Source organism: Oncorhynchus mykiss, chromosome 6 (genome assembly GCF_013265735.2).
Source record: "Oncorhynchus mykiss isolate Arlee chromosome 6, USDA_OmykA_1.1, whole genome shotgun sequence".
Taxonomy (NCBI): domain Eukaryota; kingdom Metazoa; phylum Chordata; class Actinopteri; order Salmoniformes; family Salmonidae; genus Oncorhynchus; species Oncorhynchus mykiss.
Window position 1 is genome coordinate 62,548,842 of NC_048570.1, and position 18,039 is coordinate 62,566,880.

The 18,039-nt window shown below is 48.4% G+C and overlaps 1 protein-coding gene across 8 annotated transcripts in view; it reads right to left on the reverse strand.

Annotated features, from left to right (window-relative positions):
• Nucleotides 1–17,373, reverse strand: part of LOC110526302 (protein CBFA2T3) — a 65,550-nt gene extending 48,177 nt beyond the window's left edge. Inside the window, exons 1-2 of one of the 8 annotated variants that reach the window (XM_036980644.1) lie at nucleotides 9,001–10,033; nucleotides 8,433–8,540 (exon numbers count right to left, since the gene is read on the reverse strand). Coding sequence is in view for 7 of the 8 variants with exons in the window: in XM_021607135.2 (XP_021462810.1) it covers nucleotides 16,188–16,356 (169 nt within the window). In the remaining variant the exon portion in view is untranslated. Of the gene's footprint in view, nucleotides 1–8,432; nucleotides 8,541–9,000; nucleotides 10,034–16,187 lie in introns of those variants that run through there. The other 7 variants (XM_021607135.2, XM_021607131.2, XM_021607134.2 and 4 more) reach the window with 7 other exon arrangements.
• Between the last annotated feature and the right edge of the window lie 666 nt (nucleotides 17,374–18,039).

Sequence of the window (18,039 nt, forward strand, 5' to 3'; positions counted from 1 at the left end):
ATACACATGAACAATGGCCTTCTCCCTTATCACTCTTACCAGAGAACAAGACTTCACTGTCGATCTCAGAACCCAGTGATTTGAGACACAATCCTGTCCAAAACACTATCTCAGTGTCAATGTCTCGGTCTGCACCTCTCTTTACACACACACACACACACACACACACACACACACACACACACACACACACACACACACACACACACACACACACACACACACACACACACACACACACACACACACACACACACACACACACACACGTTACCTAAGATTATGGATTTCTCAGCTGCTGCACTTTTCATCATGGCCAGACGCTGCCAGATAAACAAAAGAGGAAAAGAAGGCCTTTACTTCTTATTTAGCTCGTCCAAAGAAAGCCTTTCTCTGTTTGAGATGAATTTCGTCTCCCTGGGAACGTAACTGACACTTGAACGCGCTCTTTGGCCGCTAATGTTTAAATCATGGGAGAGGACAGAGCTGTGTGTGAGATACCGGACAGATACATGAAAACAGTTGGGTGCTCACACCCTGACAGCTCTGACCTGTGTGCAGGTCTCTTGGTGCGTAGCCTCTCCGGGTGGTACCCTGGTCATGTAATTGCACAATAGTATTAATGCATTATAGGAATTAGGTTCACAGGGTAATCTGCCGGCTGCTTACAGGTTGGGATTCCAGGACGGTGGAACATTCCCGGTAAATACCCTGTTGCACACAACACACAGGTGGTTTACAAACCGCAGCCTCCGCACACGGAGCAAATCACCACACGCAGAGTTGCTGTGTTCTTAATTCACTGTTATACTCAATGCCTCCCATATACTTATGGTGACCAATCTCCTACTTAGATTTAGTATACACTATTGTCTCTATGAAATGCATTATTTTTACACAGATGAGAATCTAGTCATCCTGTTGTCATGGTAGTGAGTGTTGCTATGGTGTGTTTGTGCAGAGTACAGTATATGCCGTATTCAGGGATGATTGCTCTGGCAATTGTCGTTTGGCCTGTGTGTCCAGGTGTCTGTGTGTTCTGCTGACCAGCTGACCCTCTCTCCACTCCACTCCTCTCCCCTCCACAAACACACACACACATACTCTGCCGGCCGGCTGCGTGCTCCCGCCCACTGCCATCTGCTCCTCTCATTAATTAGAAGACGGCCAACTTCACCTGCACCGCCCGCACTCAAATTACAATAATTACCTGTCACATGCACAAGCCCGCCGCCCAACTACCCACCACACTTCTCACCCCGCTCCCCACCCGCTCCCCACCCCGCTCCCCACCCGCTCCCCACCCCGCTCCCCACCCGCTCCCCACCATGCTCCCCACCACGCTCCCCACCCCACCACGCTCCCCACCCGCTCCCCACCCCGCTCCCCACCCCGCTCCCCACCACGCTCCCCACCCGCTCCCCACCACGCTCACCACCCGCTCCCCACCACGCTCCCCACCCCGCTCCCCACCACGCACCCCACCATGCTCCCCACCCCGCTCCCCACCACGCCCCCACCCCGCTCCCCACCACGCTCCCCACCCCGCTCCCCACCACGCTCCCCACCCGCTCCCCACCACGCTCCCCACCCGCTCCCCACCACGCTCCCCACCCCGCTCCCCACCACGCACCCCACCATGCTCCCCACCCCGCTCCCCACCACGCCCCCACCCCGCTCCCCACCACGCCCCCACCCCGCTCCCCACCACGCTCCCCACCCCGCTCCCCACCCCGCTCCCCACCACGCTCCCCACCACACTCCCCACCCCGCTCCCCACCATGCTCCCCACCCCGCTCCCCACCCGCTCCCCACCACGCTCCCACCCGCTCCCCACCACGCTCCCCACCCCACTGGCAAACCAACCAGCATGGGGACCAGGCAACGCTCTCCTGTGTAACTAAGTGAATGTCACAAATAATCTGTATTTTTTTTAAATACAGTATGCAACTTACATTTTATTCTAGTTCACATGCTTGACTACGATCCTAGAGTTAAGCAATGCACAAGGGGGTATGGTATATGGCCAATATACCACTGTTCTTATGGATACAGCCCTTAGCAGTGGTATATTGGCCATATACCACAAACCCCTGAGGTGCCTTATTGCTATTATAAACTGGTTACCAGCATAATTAGAACAGTAAAAGTAAATGTTTTGTCATACCTGTGGTATACGGTCTGATATACCACAGCTTTCAGCCAATCAGCATTCAGGGCTTGAACCACCCGGTTTATAATATTGTATAACCCCCTGGTCATAGCTTCAGTATGTTTCTGTTACCACTGTGGGGAGAGTTATGATGCCTCAAAGTGGGGCTCTTAGGGTCTATGAGGACTGGTGTTTGTCAGGCAGCAGCCTGCGAGCTACGCACTGCATGGTCTGCCTCTTTGCTTCTGTCCAGAGGAGGCCGGTGAGACTCCATCACTGCATGGTCTGCCTCTCTGCTTCTGTCCAGAGGAGGCCGGTGAGACTCCATCACTGCATGGTCTGCCTCTCTGCTTCTGTCCAGAGGAGGCCGGTGAGACTCCATCACTGCATGGTCTGCCTCTCTGTTTCTGTCCAGAGGAGGCCGGTGAGACTCCATCACTGCATGGTCTGCCTCTCTGCTTCTGTCCAGAGGAGGCCGGTGAGACTCCATCACTGCATGGTCTGCCTCTCTGTTTCTGTCCAGAGGAGGCCGGTGAGACTCCATCACTGCATGGTCTGCCTCTCTGTTTCTGTCCAGAGGAGGCCGGTGAGACTCCATCACTGCATGGTCTGCCTCTCTGCTTCTGTCCAGAGGAGGCCGGTGAGACTCCATCACTGCATGGTCTGCCTCTCTGCTTCTGTCCAGAGGAGGCCGGTGAGACTCCATCACTGCATGGTCTGCCTCTCTGCTTCTGTCCAGAGGAGGCCGGTGAGACTCCATCACTGCATGGTCTGCCTCTTTGTTTCTGTCCAGAGGAGGCCGGTGAGACTCCATCACTGCATGGTCTGCCTCTTTGTTTCTGTCCAGAGGAGGCCGGTGAGACTCCATCACTGCATGGTCTGCCTCTTTGTTTCTGTCCAGAGGAGGCCGGTGAGACTCCATCACTGCATGGTCTGCCTCTCTGCTTCTGTCCAGAGGAGGCCGGTGAGACTCCATCACTGCATGGTCTGCCTCTCTGTTTCTGTCCAGAGGAGGCCGGTGAGACTCCATCACTGCATGGTCTGCCTCTTTGCTTCTGTCCAGAGGAGGCCGGTGAGACTCCATCACTGCATGGTCTGCCTCTTTGCTTCTGTCCAGAGGAGGCCGGTGAGACTCCATCACTGCATGGTCTGCCTCTTTGCTTCTGTCCAGAGGAGGCCGGTGAGACTCCATCACTGCATGGTCTGCCTCTCTGCTTCTGTCCAGAGGAGGCCGGTGAGACTCCATCACTGCATGGTCTGCCTCTCTGTTTCTGTCCAGAGGAGGCCGGTGAGACTCCATCACTGCATGGTCTGCCTCTCTGCTTCTGTCCAGAGGAGGCCGGTGAGACTCCATCACTGCATGGTCTGCCTCTCTGTTTCTGTCCAGAGGAGGCCGGTGAGACTCCATCACTGCATGGTCTGCCTCTCTGTTTCTGTCCAGAGGAGGCCGGTGAGACTCCATCACTGCATGGTCTGCCTCTCTGCTTCTGTCCAGAGGAGGCCGGTGAGACTCCATCACTGCATGGTCTGCCTCTCTGCTTCTGTCCAGAGGAGGCCGGTGAGACTCCATCACTGCATGGTCTGCCTCTCTGCTTCTGTCCAGAGGAGGCCGGTGAGACTCCATCACTGCATGGTCTGCCTCTTTGTTTCTGTCCAGAGGAGGCCGGTGAGACTCCATCACTGCATGGTCTGCCTCTTTGTTTCTGTCCAGAGGAGGCCGGTGAGACTCCATCACTGCATGGTCTGCCTCTTTGTTTCTGTCCAGAGGAGGCCGGTGAGACTCCATCACTGCATGGTCTGCCTCTCTGCTTCTGTCCAGAGGAGGCCGGTGAGACTCCATCACTGCATGGTCTGCCTCTTTGCTTCTGTCCAGAGGAGGCCGGTGAGACTCCATCACTGCATGGTCTGCCTCTTTGCTTCTGTCCAGAGGAGGCCGGTGAGACTCCATCACTGCATGGTCTGCCTCTTTGTTTCTGTCCAGAGGAGGCCGGTGAGACTCCATCACTGCATGGTCTGCCTCTTTGCTTCTGTCCAGAGGAGGCCGGTGAGACTCCATCACTGCATGGTCTGCCTCTTTGTTTCTGTCCAGAGGAGGCCGGTGAGACTCCATCACTGCATGGTCTGCCTCTCTGCTTCTGTCCAGAGGAGGCCGGTGAGACTCCATCACTGCATGGTCTGCCTCTTTGCTTCTGTCCAGAGGAGGCCGGTGAGACTCCATCACTGCATGGTCTGCCTCTTTGCTTCTGTCCAGAGGAGGCCGGTGAGACTCCATCACTGCATGGTCTGCCTCTCTGCTTCTGTCCAGAGGAGGCCGGTGAGACTCCATCACTGCATGGTCTGCCTCTTTGCTTCTGTCCAGAGGAGGCCGGTGAGGCTCCATCACTGCATGGTCTGCCTCTCTGTTTCTGTCCAGAGGAGGCCGGTGAAACTCCATCACTGCATGGTCTGCCTCTCTGCTTCTGTCCAGAGGAGGCCGGTGAGACTCCATCACTGCATGGTCTGCCTCTCTGCTTCTGTCCAGAGGAGGCCGGTGAGACTCCATCACTGCATGGTCTGCCTCTCTGCTTCTGTCCAGAGGAGGCCGGTGAGACTCCATCACTGCATGGTCTGCCTCTTTGCTTCTGTCCAGAGGAGGCCGGTGAGACTCCATCACTGCATGGTCTGCCTCTCTGCTTCTGTCCAGAGGAGGCCGGTGAGACTCCATCACTGCATGGTCTGCCTCTTTGCTTCTGTCCAGAGGAGGCCGGTGAGACTCCATCACTGCATGGTCTGCCTCTTTGCTTCTGTCCAGAGGAGGCCGGTGAGACTCCATCACTGCATGGTCTGCCTCTCTGCTTCTGTCCAGAGGAGGCCGGTGAGACTCCATCACTGCATGGTCTGCCTCTTTGCTTCTGTCCAGAGGAGGCCGGTGAGACTCCATCACTGCATGGTCTGCCTCTCTGTTTCTGTCCAGAGGAGGCCGGTGAAACTCCATCACTGCATGGTCTGCCTCTCTGCTTCTGTCCAGAGGAGGCCGGTGAGACTCCATCACTGCATGGTCTGCCTCTCTGCTTCTGTCCAGAGGAGGCCGGTGAGACTCCATCACTGCATGGTCTGCCTCTCTGCTTCTGTCCAGAGGAGGCCGGTGAGACTCCATCACTGCATGGTCTGCCTCTCTGTTTCTGTCCAGAGGAGGCCGGTGAGACTCCATCACTGCACTACAACATCTCTCTATTGGCATGTGGCTTTGGCACAAGAGCACGTATCTCTTTTAAAAAACTTTTTTTTTTTCTCCTGTGGTATTTTTCCGTCTGCCCATTAAACGGGAGGGAGACATCCATATGAGTGTGATAGTAGCAGAGACGGAATAAACTCCAGTGGGGTAATGAATGGTTTTCTTTAAGAGAGGCACTTAATGATGAAGTGGGGACATCTGCCTTTGGAGAAGAGTGGCGGGCGGTGGGGATGTTTGGTGGTAATGTGCGGTAATGCTGAACGGCTGTAGTGTGGTTTCACCTTTGGATCTCTCCATCTATTGTCTGTCTATTATCAGCTGTTCAATTATTCAGCTGATCTTTACCGCCAGGGCCAATTAAATAGTCAATTCATGTGATGTCAGAGAAAATGTCCTCTGTTTTTACAAAGAAGAATCCACTGATGGATATCAGAGTTCGTGCAGGCTCAAGTGAGTGACTTTTTGGCCAAGATGAGTCATCTACACAGAGTAATCTTTCTTTAAGTTATATTTATTCATCTTTTATACACTGAGTATACAAAACATTAAGAACACCTGCTCTTTCCATGGCATAGACTGACCAGGTGAATCCAGGTGAAAGCTTTCCTTTATTGATGTCATCTGTTCGATCCACTTCAATCAGTGTAGATGAACGGGGGGAGACAATTGAGACGTGGATTGTGTATGTCTCAATTGAATCGGCGAATAGGCAAAGGATTTAAGAGCCTTTGAACGGGGTATGTGAGTAGGTGCCAAGCCGCACCGCTTGTGTCAAGAACTGCAACGCTGCTGGGTTTTTCACCCACCAACAGTTTCCTGTGTGTATCAAGAATGGTCCACCACCCAAAGGACATCCAGCCAACTTGACACAACCGTGGGAAGCATTGCAGTCAACATAGGCCAGCATCCCTGTGGAACGCTTTCGACACCCTGTAGAGTCCATGTGTTGACAAATTGAGGCTGTTCTGAGGGCAAAATGGGGTTGGGTGCAACTGGAATATTAGGAAGGTGTTCCTAATGTTTGGTATACTCAGTGTATATCTAGTTTAGAATGTCTTCTAATTGCATTTAGTTTGAGATGTTTCATTAAATAATATTGTTTCCAGCCCAATTAATTTTCTCTTTCACTAGGCTAGAGAAATGTTGTTACTTTGTCTGTCTGGCATCAATACCAATAGGCAGTCTCATCGATGTGCTCTTCTTCTACTCTCTGATGCCCAATACAGTTCTGCTCACTCATTATCCTGGCTGGCACAGACACCAGCTCCATATTGCATTTTCTGGCCTTAAAACTGAGAGGCGGCGTTTTTGTGAATTGAATATCTGGCAATTGACCCACTGTGGAGTCTGATCATCACACCCAGGAGATCGGCGTAAGTGCATGTGCTTAAGGGGGGTTCACGTGCGGCTGAAGGGGAAAAGAGAGGTGAGAGAGGCCTTTCAATTCTAGGCCACCTATTCCAGAATTTCACACCATGGGATATGATCAGGTTATTCCAGGTTATGTTCACATGTTAGCCTAGGCTTCTAGAAACGGTTTGGCCCATTCAGTTTGTGTGCAATACATAATCCACCATGCCTCTGTAACACATGATAATATAGTATAAATATATAAAATAAAATAATATATCACAGACCATGAGATTTAGGTTATTTACTGCCCCTTCCACTGATTTATGACAACAGGGCAGGGCCTGGTCCGAATACTTTGAACATGCATCGTTCCTTCCTTCAATCACGTATCACTCAAGGAAGGCACCCACAAGATATCAAAAGAAAACCAAGGCTGACGCCTACGATCCAAACGCATTACTACTTTCAGTCGGTACTTTGGTGTGGGAGTTGTGGTGAGGTACAGGTACCACCACCACAGGAAGAAGACACAAGAGATGCTAGAGTGCAAAGCCCTAAAAACCACAACCCGACCCAACAACTGTATATTTACGCCTCCGTGTTCCATCACACAAGGAGCTTCGCGCGCTCTCATATGCACCAGCAGAAACACCACATCGTGTGCCGTTAGTTTAATTAATGTAGGCCTACTATATCTGGGAGAACGAATTTATCTACAGACCACCTGTATCCAGAGAAAGGCAGACGCCTTATGGCCCAACATTTGCTATAAACAAACATTGCTAGGAAATGTGCTAAAATACATAGCCTGTATTTATATCGACGTCTACACGTTTTAACTTCTCTGTTGTTTGCGATGAAATATGCCTACTAGTTATTGATACTAGTCTACCACTAATATTATAGACATATGAAAAGTTGTATTATCAAGTGTCTGATATGGCTTATTGAAGCTACAATGCGTTCAAGTTGGCTGATACGTTGTTGCCTCTTCATCACAAATTCTACTTCAGCACAATTGTTTTAGCCTATAATTTAAAAAAAATGTTTTTCCAAATAAGAGAACCATCATCCAACAGGCCACATCGACTGCAGTGTCAAAATAAAACCATTCAAATGGAAACATTTGGATTCAACGCCATCAATGGGAAAGCACTGAAACTATACTGAACACTAATGTTTACAGTTTAATAACATGAATGAAAGTTCCTGTAAAAATAGCTGACAATGCGGAAAACCTGAACAACGAAAGTAGGAGTCAACAGCTTTATTTTTAAAAAAAAGTCAAGAAAAACGGTATAATAACACATTATTTCTAATCGATAAGGGAATTGCATTATTGCCCTTGAAAATCGAACTTTTTTACATGTTATTTAACATAATATAGGAATAGTATTGGTTATAATTAAAGATCTGCATAATAATTTATGCAGCTATGTTAACATCAGGGACATGTAAAATCACGTCTTTACTATGCTATGCTACCTAGCTAAATAGTGATTATCACCCAACCTCACCATCTAGCCGAGGCTATAGTTCAGAAAATAAGTGTCAAAATCACAGAGTACAAAATAGTCTACAAAATAATATGCAATATGTGCTTCGTGCTTCATGCCAGAAGCAACCGTGCCCAAACGTATCTCTCGCATCAAACAAGCACACAATTAGAATGTATAATTTGCAACAAACATGAAGCCTAATAGTGTGACTTACTTTGTGAAGGTCGGGTTCAGGCTGAGGTAATTGCAGCGAAGATAATCCAGACCAAATAATGACGATTATAACGCCCCGATCCTCATTATTTGGAAGAAAGGATAAAGCCTTCGGAGATATTGAACACCATTCATTAAGGTGTTATTCCTTCTCTTTGATAATGAAAGATATTGAGAGAGAGAGAAAAAAAATGACCAATTCGACACTTTTACAGTCAAACAAAAAAAAAATATGTGTTTCCTTTGGATTCAAAGCGGTGTTGTTGACTTTTCGGTTCAATAAATGATGAGGTAATTCACTTCTTAGATATAAATTGAAAACTATATCGCAAAGCTAGACAGAGCTTTGTGATCCTTTAGTTACATAGAAGTCTTTGGTTTACTGTCCGTTTTCGATGGTAAAAACCAACAGTTTATCTGGATTTTGAGGGGGGGGGAAATCACAACTTCTCTTCGTTATCTAAATGTAAGCTGCTTCAGATCTCATTTTCTGTTAGCAAGGATAGGCTAATACAGTAAAGAAACCACAGTGATAGTTGATTCAGCTATGTATTAACATTTGTGCTCACCGTCGGCAAACTGATACAAAATATACATATTTTGTGTAATCTTAAAATTGTCAGAGAAAATAGACTACTTCACAAATCCTTGTCCGATGCGCGCCGTAGGCTACATCCAATGTAAAAATATGAAATTCATTTGGGCATGGATCCTCTTGTTCCAAATGCTACTCCTCGGTAGACGACTTTGAAACCGTTGTTTGGCACACAGTCGTCCAAATGACTTTACAATATCAAGTCTTTATATATCCGTAAAATGAGTCTCCCGTTGTTTGATCATGTCAAAGCCGAAAGAATCACTCGATTTTGCTCAGCAGACACCACGCTTCTCAGACCGTCATTGCCAACCGATCCAACTGTTCAGGCATCGAGGACCGCTCATTCCACTGAAACAAATGGCTTGAGATGCTGTTGTCAACTCCAGTCAGTAAAAATCTTTCATCATATTTCGAACGCCTAAATGGTTGTCTTTGTTGTCGCTCATTTCGTGTTTTGGTTCATTAGGTAGTTTTCGATTATTTTGAGCTCGCGGGTCTAGTGTGCAGTCTTGTGATTCTCTCTATCCCTCTGTAGCCTTCTGTCTGCGTTTAAATCACCATCTGGAGCAGGATGCGTACGGAGCTCCTAACCTCTCTCTCTATCGCTCTCTCTCTCCCTCTCTTTCTCTCTCTTCAGACCTACGAGTTGACAGCCACCTTTCTGCTCGTTTCTGCAATAGCATTGACAATTGACAGCACGCGTCTTATCTCCATATTGTATTTTTTCCCCCCGCATGTTGAAACTCATGGAACTATGACCTCATGCACACACACATACACATATAGGCTATTGATTTATACGCGAAACAAGTGCAGACGTTTACATCATGTTCTTTTGTCAATTCTAGAAATACAATGTATGAGGTTTTTACTTCAGCCCGATTGGATTTATTAACTCTCTTCACTGTCATAGGCCTATTTTATGTGCAAAGAAACAACGAATATTTGTAGCCTAGTGTTAAGTTAGCCTAATTCCATACTTTAGTTTAGGAGATATAGCCGATATCAAATGGTCAGAGGGGTTTGATAAAGTGTAAATACGGGCGCCTACAGTAGGCGATAATACCAGGTATGCATTCTATATTGTCTTGACATTTTCCCCATAGAGAATCATTTACCCCATGTCTACCCAAGGGGGCCGCTGTTTCCTCACATCATCACACGCCAGCTCCAAAACCACCTCACTCGTCGCCTAGGCAATCTCCCCATGCAATGCCATCAACATCATCTCATAATTTCTACCAATGGCCTCACAATTAACTGCTCGTTCAGACGCTTGACAATCAGTGGACATTTTCCTCTAACTTCTCAATAGACAATGGTAGAAAAATAAATACAAGATTTCTGCTTTAGCCTAGGGAGGCCTGATCTTGTTCCCCCGACACTTTCGCCCATGGTCAAGGCAGCATTTATTCATTTTCACCAAAGAATGCAAGTGATAGACAACTAAATAGATAAAAAAAAATATAAAAAAAATAACAGTGTGCAGTAGCTATCACAAAAGGTGCGTTTGGCTGAAAGGTGTCTGTAAAAATAATATAGTCAGAGGTTGGATCTGCAGGCAAACGGTCATTCCATCCGACATCCTCATAGTGTGTGTGTATTTGAGTTCATGCTGTATTTTTTGTGAAGGCATAGGCGGTAGGCCTATCTGTATACATATGATGGCTTTGCGTTTACCTACCGTGTGGGCCTATTTGCATTAGCACAGTGGCCTATCCCAATTGTAGCTCCCAGACGCCGGAAATGGGAAAAATTCTCAAAGTAAATGGTGCTCATTTATTGATGCGTTGAACCCCCGCGCGCCATAGTTGAACAACTTTGTGCTAAAACGATGACGTCATATCTGCCAGGATCATCTGGTTTCACTAGCTGAGAATTCTACACCTGTGTGCCCTTTACGCTTTGTTGCAGACACGGAGGAAGAGGGGTAGCCTACTGAAGACAAAACAAACACTCTCCTCCTCACCTCTACTATGTCTACAGAACTAACAAAGTCAGTCAAGAGTACACAGAGACAGCTGCTATCCAGTGTGTCCTGTCTCACCAGCCTGTCAGGTGTCCGGAGTGTGAAGTGTCCTCTCAGATACAGGTAAGGGGAACTGCCTAAAGGGGATGAGTTGTTCCTGTGTATTACTGACCATTTCAGATGTCAAACAGGTTATACAGTTGGAGGTAATCCATCACAATGATAATCTTTATGATAATTGATATGATTAGTGAATGGCCACAGACCCATAAGCAAACCAGTAGGAACAGGGATCTCTATCCGCCATCATAACCAAGCATAAGGGACTGGAGTGAGTGAGTGTGTTGTGGCCTAAAATGATTGCTCTCAGTTGGGGGGAGAACTGATAAGGTATATTGTACAGTACTTTCCATCCATTTTTTCTTCTCTTTATGACAGCTGCTATGATTCTCTATCTACCATATCAAAGTCTGATCCATCCAGTGAGCAGCCTTAAGATGAATCCGAGATCCTACAGCTCTGTCTGCCTCACTCAGATTTGGAAACATATTCAGGCCAGGTCTCTACTAAAAGATCTAGGATTTCTCGAGAAAGAGCGAGAGAGCTAGTTGTGTGTTGTATATACACCAATCCATGCATTTCTGAAGAGAACCAATTTCTCAATATTTACCTTGGCTGTTTTAATAATTCAGACACCAACACTATAACTGCTGCATTGGGCTTAGAATGGTGGGAGAATTAAACACACACACCCAGACACGCGTACACACCCTCACACATTCCCCAATGCAAGTAACCCATCAGAGTCCTATCAGGGGTTCCATGTGGCATCCTGGGATTTGGGTTGTCAAGGAGATGGATGGTGGATCGCCCCAGGACTTGATGGAGTGTTTATAGCCCCTCTCTCTCTCTCCTGCTGGGGAGTTATAGCCTTGCCTGTGCTGGCCCTGCAGGTCCATCTGAGGGCCACACACACTGTGTGTGTGTGTGTGTGTGTGTGTGTGTGTGTGTGTGTGTGTGCGCGTGCGTGTGTACAACTGAACGTAAAGGTATGTTTTAGATTGAATATCTTTATGTTTACCTAGGTCTTTTTGTTTAATTAGAAAAAATAGTACCGGATGTTGGAGAGGTGATGGGTGAGTAGGGGGGACCGTGAGTGACAGTGTGTGGGGCATGGGGTGAAACCAAAAAGGATTCCTGTCACCATGATAGCATTATGATTGACGGCATGCTATTCTCCTCTGGGAATACGGGCAGACGGCTTGTCAGCTCCCCAAATGACAGCCCCTCATTCTTTTCTTAATTTTGTCTTTTGTTGGGTGATGTGTTGGATGGGATGACCCTCCATGTGGCGCGTCTGATAACACCCCCACAACAGAAACACAAGGTGGGAACTATATTTATCGCTCGCAATGAACTGAACTCCCTCGTTTCCTGACACTCGTCTTCAGACCCTGACTTACCTTTGATGGCATTAATGAACACAAATGACCTGGCTTTGTCTCCTCTCTCTTTCTCTCTTTCTTTCTTCCCTGTCCATCTTTTGTTCTCTCCACCTCGTTGCGTTGCCTGTATCTGATGGTGGTGGAGGACTGGTCTGAGATGCGCAGGGGTAGATTGAGGGGCTGATCATTGTGTAGGTATGGTAATGAAGGTCTCTGTGACAGACCGGGGACACACGGGACAGCGGAGGCTCTACAGGGAGAGAACTCACAGAGGTCTGGACTGGAGCATTTCATCCACTCACACATTGTAAATCCTTTCCCCTCGCTCCAGTCACAGGCTGGCTGGCGTGTTGAAAAGAGATAAGGGCCGCTGTGCCTCTCGTCTGAAAGGAACGCAGCTCCATTGTGCTCTGCTGCTTGGATCCACATTCAGTGGACGCTGCTATTGAGTTGCCATTAAAGGCAGCAATGTAAAAGTAAATTATTTTGGGGAGAAGCGGTTAAAACAAAATAGTCTCTTTCCCTCTAAATGAAAAAACGTAACACGCTCAGGATTATACTGTGTGTTTGTTAGCACACTTTCTGATGCAACCCATTGCACTGGTGTGGCAATGGGAATGTCAAATCAAATCAAATTCCATTTGATTGGTCACGTGCACATATTTATCAGATGTAATTGCAGGTGCAGCGAAAGCTTTTCGCAGTACAAATGTTCACATTGAAGGTTGATATTTTGAGATGGTATGACCGTGGAAGCTGCGTGTCATGCGACGGCTTTTATATCAGCGTCGTGAGCGTCTTAAAGTCATCTTAAGAGTCATCAGACGATGCCTGAGAATAGACAACACAGGACGAGAGAGCTCCCCTGCTGTAATGTAGCATGGCGCAATGGATCATTGCTCCATCTAGTCAAGCACACGTTTGATGCTGGTTTTACAAATTGCATCCATAGACCCTCTGACATTCTATTTGCAATCGTGCAGTAAAGTGGCCGTTCAAGCCATCGAAGCATGATGGGAATTTGAACTCAAAATGACGCTCTCTTCTTTTTAAACAGTAATTCTCCTATATGATGTTTAATTCATAGCAGGGCCTGAGGACACACCCACACACACACACACACACACACACACACACACACACACACACACACACACACACACACACACACACACACACACACACACACACACACACACTGTACTATGCTTATCTCAGTGTGTGTGAAAAGAGGAGACCCTGAGGTCAGTGGTGGCTGGTGACCAGCCCTGCTAAAGGACCAGGAAATAGCACCTCGTTAAAGTGAAGTGTTTACTAAAGAGCAGGATGCAGGAACAGGAGAGAAAGTCAAGTGGGCAGCAGTGGAAAGTTCTCAATTTACCTTGTTTTCTGTTTGCACCTGAATACATCCGCATGTATTCAGGCAAGCAATTGTGTCCACATTGGCATGCAAGAGAGAGAGAGAGAGAGAGAGAGAGAGAGGGAGAATGTGTGTGTGCAGACAGTTGGTAGTGCTGGGACTGAAGATAGCAAGGAGAGGGGCATGGTGCACTGTATCAAGTAGTGAACATCTGCTCTTCACAGAAACCGCAAAGCTGGTGCAGAGGAAATAGAGAGGATAACTGCTCTCTCTACCACCCCCCCTTCTCTCCCCTCCTCTCTCTCTCTCTCTCTCTCTCTCTCTCTCTCTCTCACATTCTCTCTTTCCCTCTATTTCTCTCTTTTCACAATGATATTCGGCACAGACCCATCCCCCATCATCCTTGTTTTATACCCATCTATGTGAAGAGATTAAGATAACCAATATGTAATACAATCCACTTGTGTAATGGAGGATGATAATGTTGTTGATGGAGACAGAGAGGTAGGGTAGAATATATGTCAACCTTGGAGCCAGATGTCCTCAACACACGAGTAGCCATTGGAGCGTGTGCACTGTAAATACATAAATGTCTCTCATGCACATAAAGCATACAGTATGACTTTCTCTAGCCATGGAGGATCAGGAAGAGCTGAGCGTTCATGAAACCTATGATAGGCATAATCCAAAGCTTCGTTGTGATTTCATTCCACCTTTTCCCTCAAAGTCTCTGTCTAGATTCAGTCTACCCCTCCATCCTCCCTCTCTCGCTCCCTCTACCCCCCCCCCCCCTCTCTTTCCCTGCCCTCCCCTCTCTCAGGGCCGGCTGCGAGGGTGTGCTGGTGTTTTGGCGGGTGGCAGTTCCTCATTGTGGTGTGCTGTGTGCTGTGTGCTGTATGCGCGGTGATAAGACACAGGGAGAGGAGCCAGCGTGCCGACATATCCCTGCCACTGCGGTTATCATCCGCCGCAGCTGTGCCTGAGCCCTGCGACATCTGCTCCCCCACAGGAAGCCTGCGCCGTGTCTCATAACGCCTCACACACACACAGACACACACACATAGAAAATATCACAAGACCATTACCATTATGATGCCTGAACGGTACCCCCCCCCCCCCCCCCCCCCCCCCCCCACCCAAACAGGTAAACTACCTGATCAGACAAAGAGTGTTGTTTATAGGGACATGGGTTCCTCCCTGGAACATGAGGCAAGCCTGACGGATGGGGCCAGCGTTTACCTCAGTTCTGCTGGGTTTTTATCAGAGAATTACAGGGGATGCTTATGACTAAGCCTAATTATAGTGTGCTTATCACTGAAATGTTCACAAAGCTCATTACTGCCAAGAAATGGGAGCTGCCGCAGGTAATTCACTATGTTGGGTATTAGTCCTCCTCTAAGACGGTACCCCTTTTAAATATTTAGAGTCTATAAAGTACAGCTTTAATGTCTGATGCTTTTAATGCATTCCTCTGCTACTGGCCTCACTGATTTGTGAAGTTTTTACCTAAAGGCACTACTCCAGTTTTTACACTACTTTAATCAATTACCAGATTTTCATTTACATTGTTGACAGCGTGTGCTTGAAAACAGTCAAGCGATCCTCTCCTCTCAGTGTTGAAAGAGTGGATTTGAGAAAGGAAGAAAGTATGAGATGAAGATTACAAGGACTCTCCCATTTCCTTTGTGTTACACCATATTTCTCCTTTAGCCAGTGATGCTAGTTGAGTGTGCTGGTCTGACGGCTAGAAGCTAGCAGAGAGGAGAGGGATGGGGAAGTGAGGGGAGGGGACCCCACTAACCTAACTAACAGCCCTGATGGGGTCAGTAAGTGTCTCTCGGGGTCCTGACCTGGGCTTGACAATGAATGAGGCTCACTCAGCATCTCCAACCCTCCACCTTCCACCCTCCCCCTAGCCCCTCAGAAACACAATAAAGGGAAGTGTGCCCCTCCAGCTGCCAGGGGAAGCCCAGAGGGAAGTCCCCATCCTCAGGTCCTCACCAGCCTGAACCCCTTTCCCTCCCAGTCCACTTGGACATATGTGCCCCGGACTTCTAATGTCTTTACAGTGTAGGGTTTTGACAGCTAACTATGCTTTCAGTAATGAAAACAAGTTGGAGTCTGCTTTGACCTTGAAAATCAAGTGACAGTTGGTAAAGCGTTTCACCATAGTTACAGGAGCTACAGTAGGAAGCTAATTTCCATGTCTTGTCTGGAGCATGTGGTGCTATCTCAACACAATCTGATTACACATCAATCACTCCAACGTAATGAGGAGAAATGACAGCAGGAGTTTCTCCACAATCACTCGTCACTGTAGCGAGCTGCCAACAGAGGCACAGCCTGTAGTACTTCTCATAACACAGAAAAGGATCACCACCTACCTTGGTTGGCTGTGCGGTGGCTCCTGGTTGCCAGGTTGGGGTTGCCAGATTCCAGCCTGTGAGGGTTCCGTCTGCACAGCGTCCCCCTGTGACTGGTCAGCATCACCGTGGGAACCCTGGGAGGAGCGGCAGACCTCCTCTGCCGTTCCAGGTGGACCTCGGCAGCCATGCTCTGCACCCCCCCCCCAGCAGTAATCCACAACGTTGTCCTGTCCTCTGTGCGTTTTAGAACTCTTGACTGGTCAGGGGACACACTAAACCGCACAAGTTGATAGGTCTATCTTTCTTTCTCTCTGTGGTCAGTGTGTAGACCGTTGGGTTTATGATTAGAACATGAGCCCAGCACAGCCAGATCACATGGCTGCCAGACAGAGAAAAAAAAACTGAACTTCCTTTTAACTTTATGCAGCTAACACAGTCTTCAAATGACTCTTCCTTTACTTCATACTTTTGTCCCGTCCACGACACGTCACTTCAGATGGATCGCGGCGCCATCAGACTTGTGTAATTATCTGTGTCCGATGCTCTTTCTCTCCACCCAGTAGTCTCTCTCTCTCCTTCTCTTTCTCCGACTCCCTCAACAGGAGTGTGTGAGGTAACAGTGTGTGTGTGTGTGTGAGTGGCAGGGGGAGGTCAGCTAGCCTCGTGGCTCCTCGTTTCCTCGTTGTTCCGGCTGTGGGGCAGTGCACTGGCCTGAACCCTCCTCTAGTCCACACAGGGAAAGCAGAGCAGTGGCGCCCGTGTGAGCCGCGACACGGTGTGTGTATATGTAACACGGTGTGTGTATATGTCTGTGTGTGAGTCCTGTCCCCACCGTGTGAAAGGGGTGGTTCCCCAGGGGAAGGTAAACAGTGCTGCTGGGTTGTGATAGCGGTAGACACCAGGCCTCGGCCTCCGTTGGGGCTTCCTCTGGCAGGAACCAGCTGTGTCTGTGGCCGGGCCAGGCCGGGCAGCGCTGTTTTCCCTTTCCCTCCGGACACAGACAGGGCTCCTCCTGTTCCTAACACTTCCTCCCTACACCCTTCACTCCACCTCTCCTTCCCTCCGCCCAGCCAGCCCTACCCCCAACTCTGCACCCTATGGATAGCTCTGCCCCTCAATGATACTGGCCTTAGGGGGGGTTGTTCACCCCCTGTCTTCACTCACTGTGGTTCAGTCAGTCCAAATGCCAAGTGCCTCCCTGCCCTGGCCTCTCTGCTCTGTTGTCCCAGTGGCGTGTGTGTATGTGTGTGTGTGTGTGTGTGTGTGTGTGTGTGTGTGTGCGCGCACATGTGCTGGGTGAGGTAAAATCAGTAACAGGGGTTCCTCTCTGAAACGACAGTGGGGGTACAGCTGGGACCCCTCTGACCCGCAGAGCACGCAGTGTGGTGTAGCTGGGACAGAAGTGAGAGGGGATGTGAGCACACAGATGTGCCGTCCATCTGTCTGTCAGAGTGAAACCAGCACACAGATGGTGGACAGCAGAGTGGATGTGAGAGTAACGGGTGTGTGGGGTAGAGGGCGATGTTCACTCATGTGACACATTTGGTACTTTGGAAACTATGAAATGATAGTTTGACAGTCAGTTGGTTTCATTTCCTTTTTGTATTCTAGGTGCTTTCTATGTTAGAGAGCCTTCCCTGCCTCAACTGTGCACTAAGATCGAAGATTATTTTGGGTAAAAATACAGCATCAAAAATAATTTGTTAGTATATTCAAGCTTTTCCCAATGACATCATCCAATCTGATGGAATCTGCTTCCATGTAGTATTCAGTGGAATGAATACATGTACCGAAGTTGTAATTTTCATGTTTATATGTGCTGTATGTATGTGTGTCCAGCATTTCTCCCTCCTAAACCTCTCATCATGCT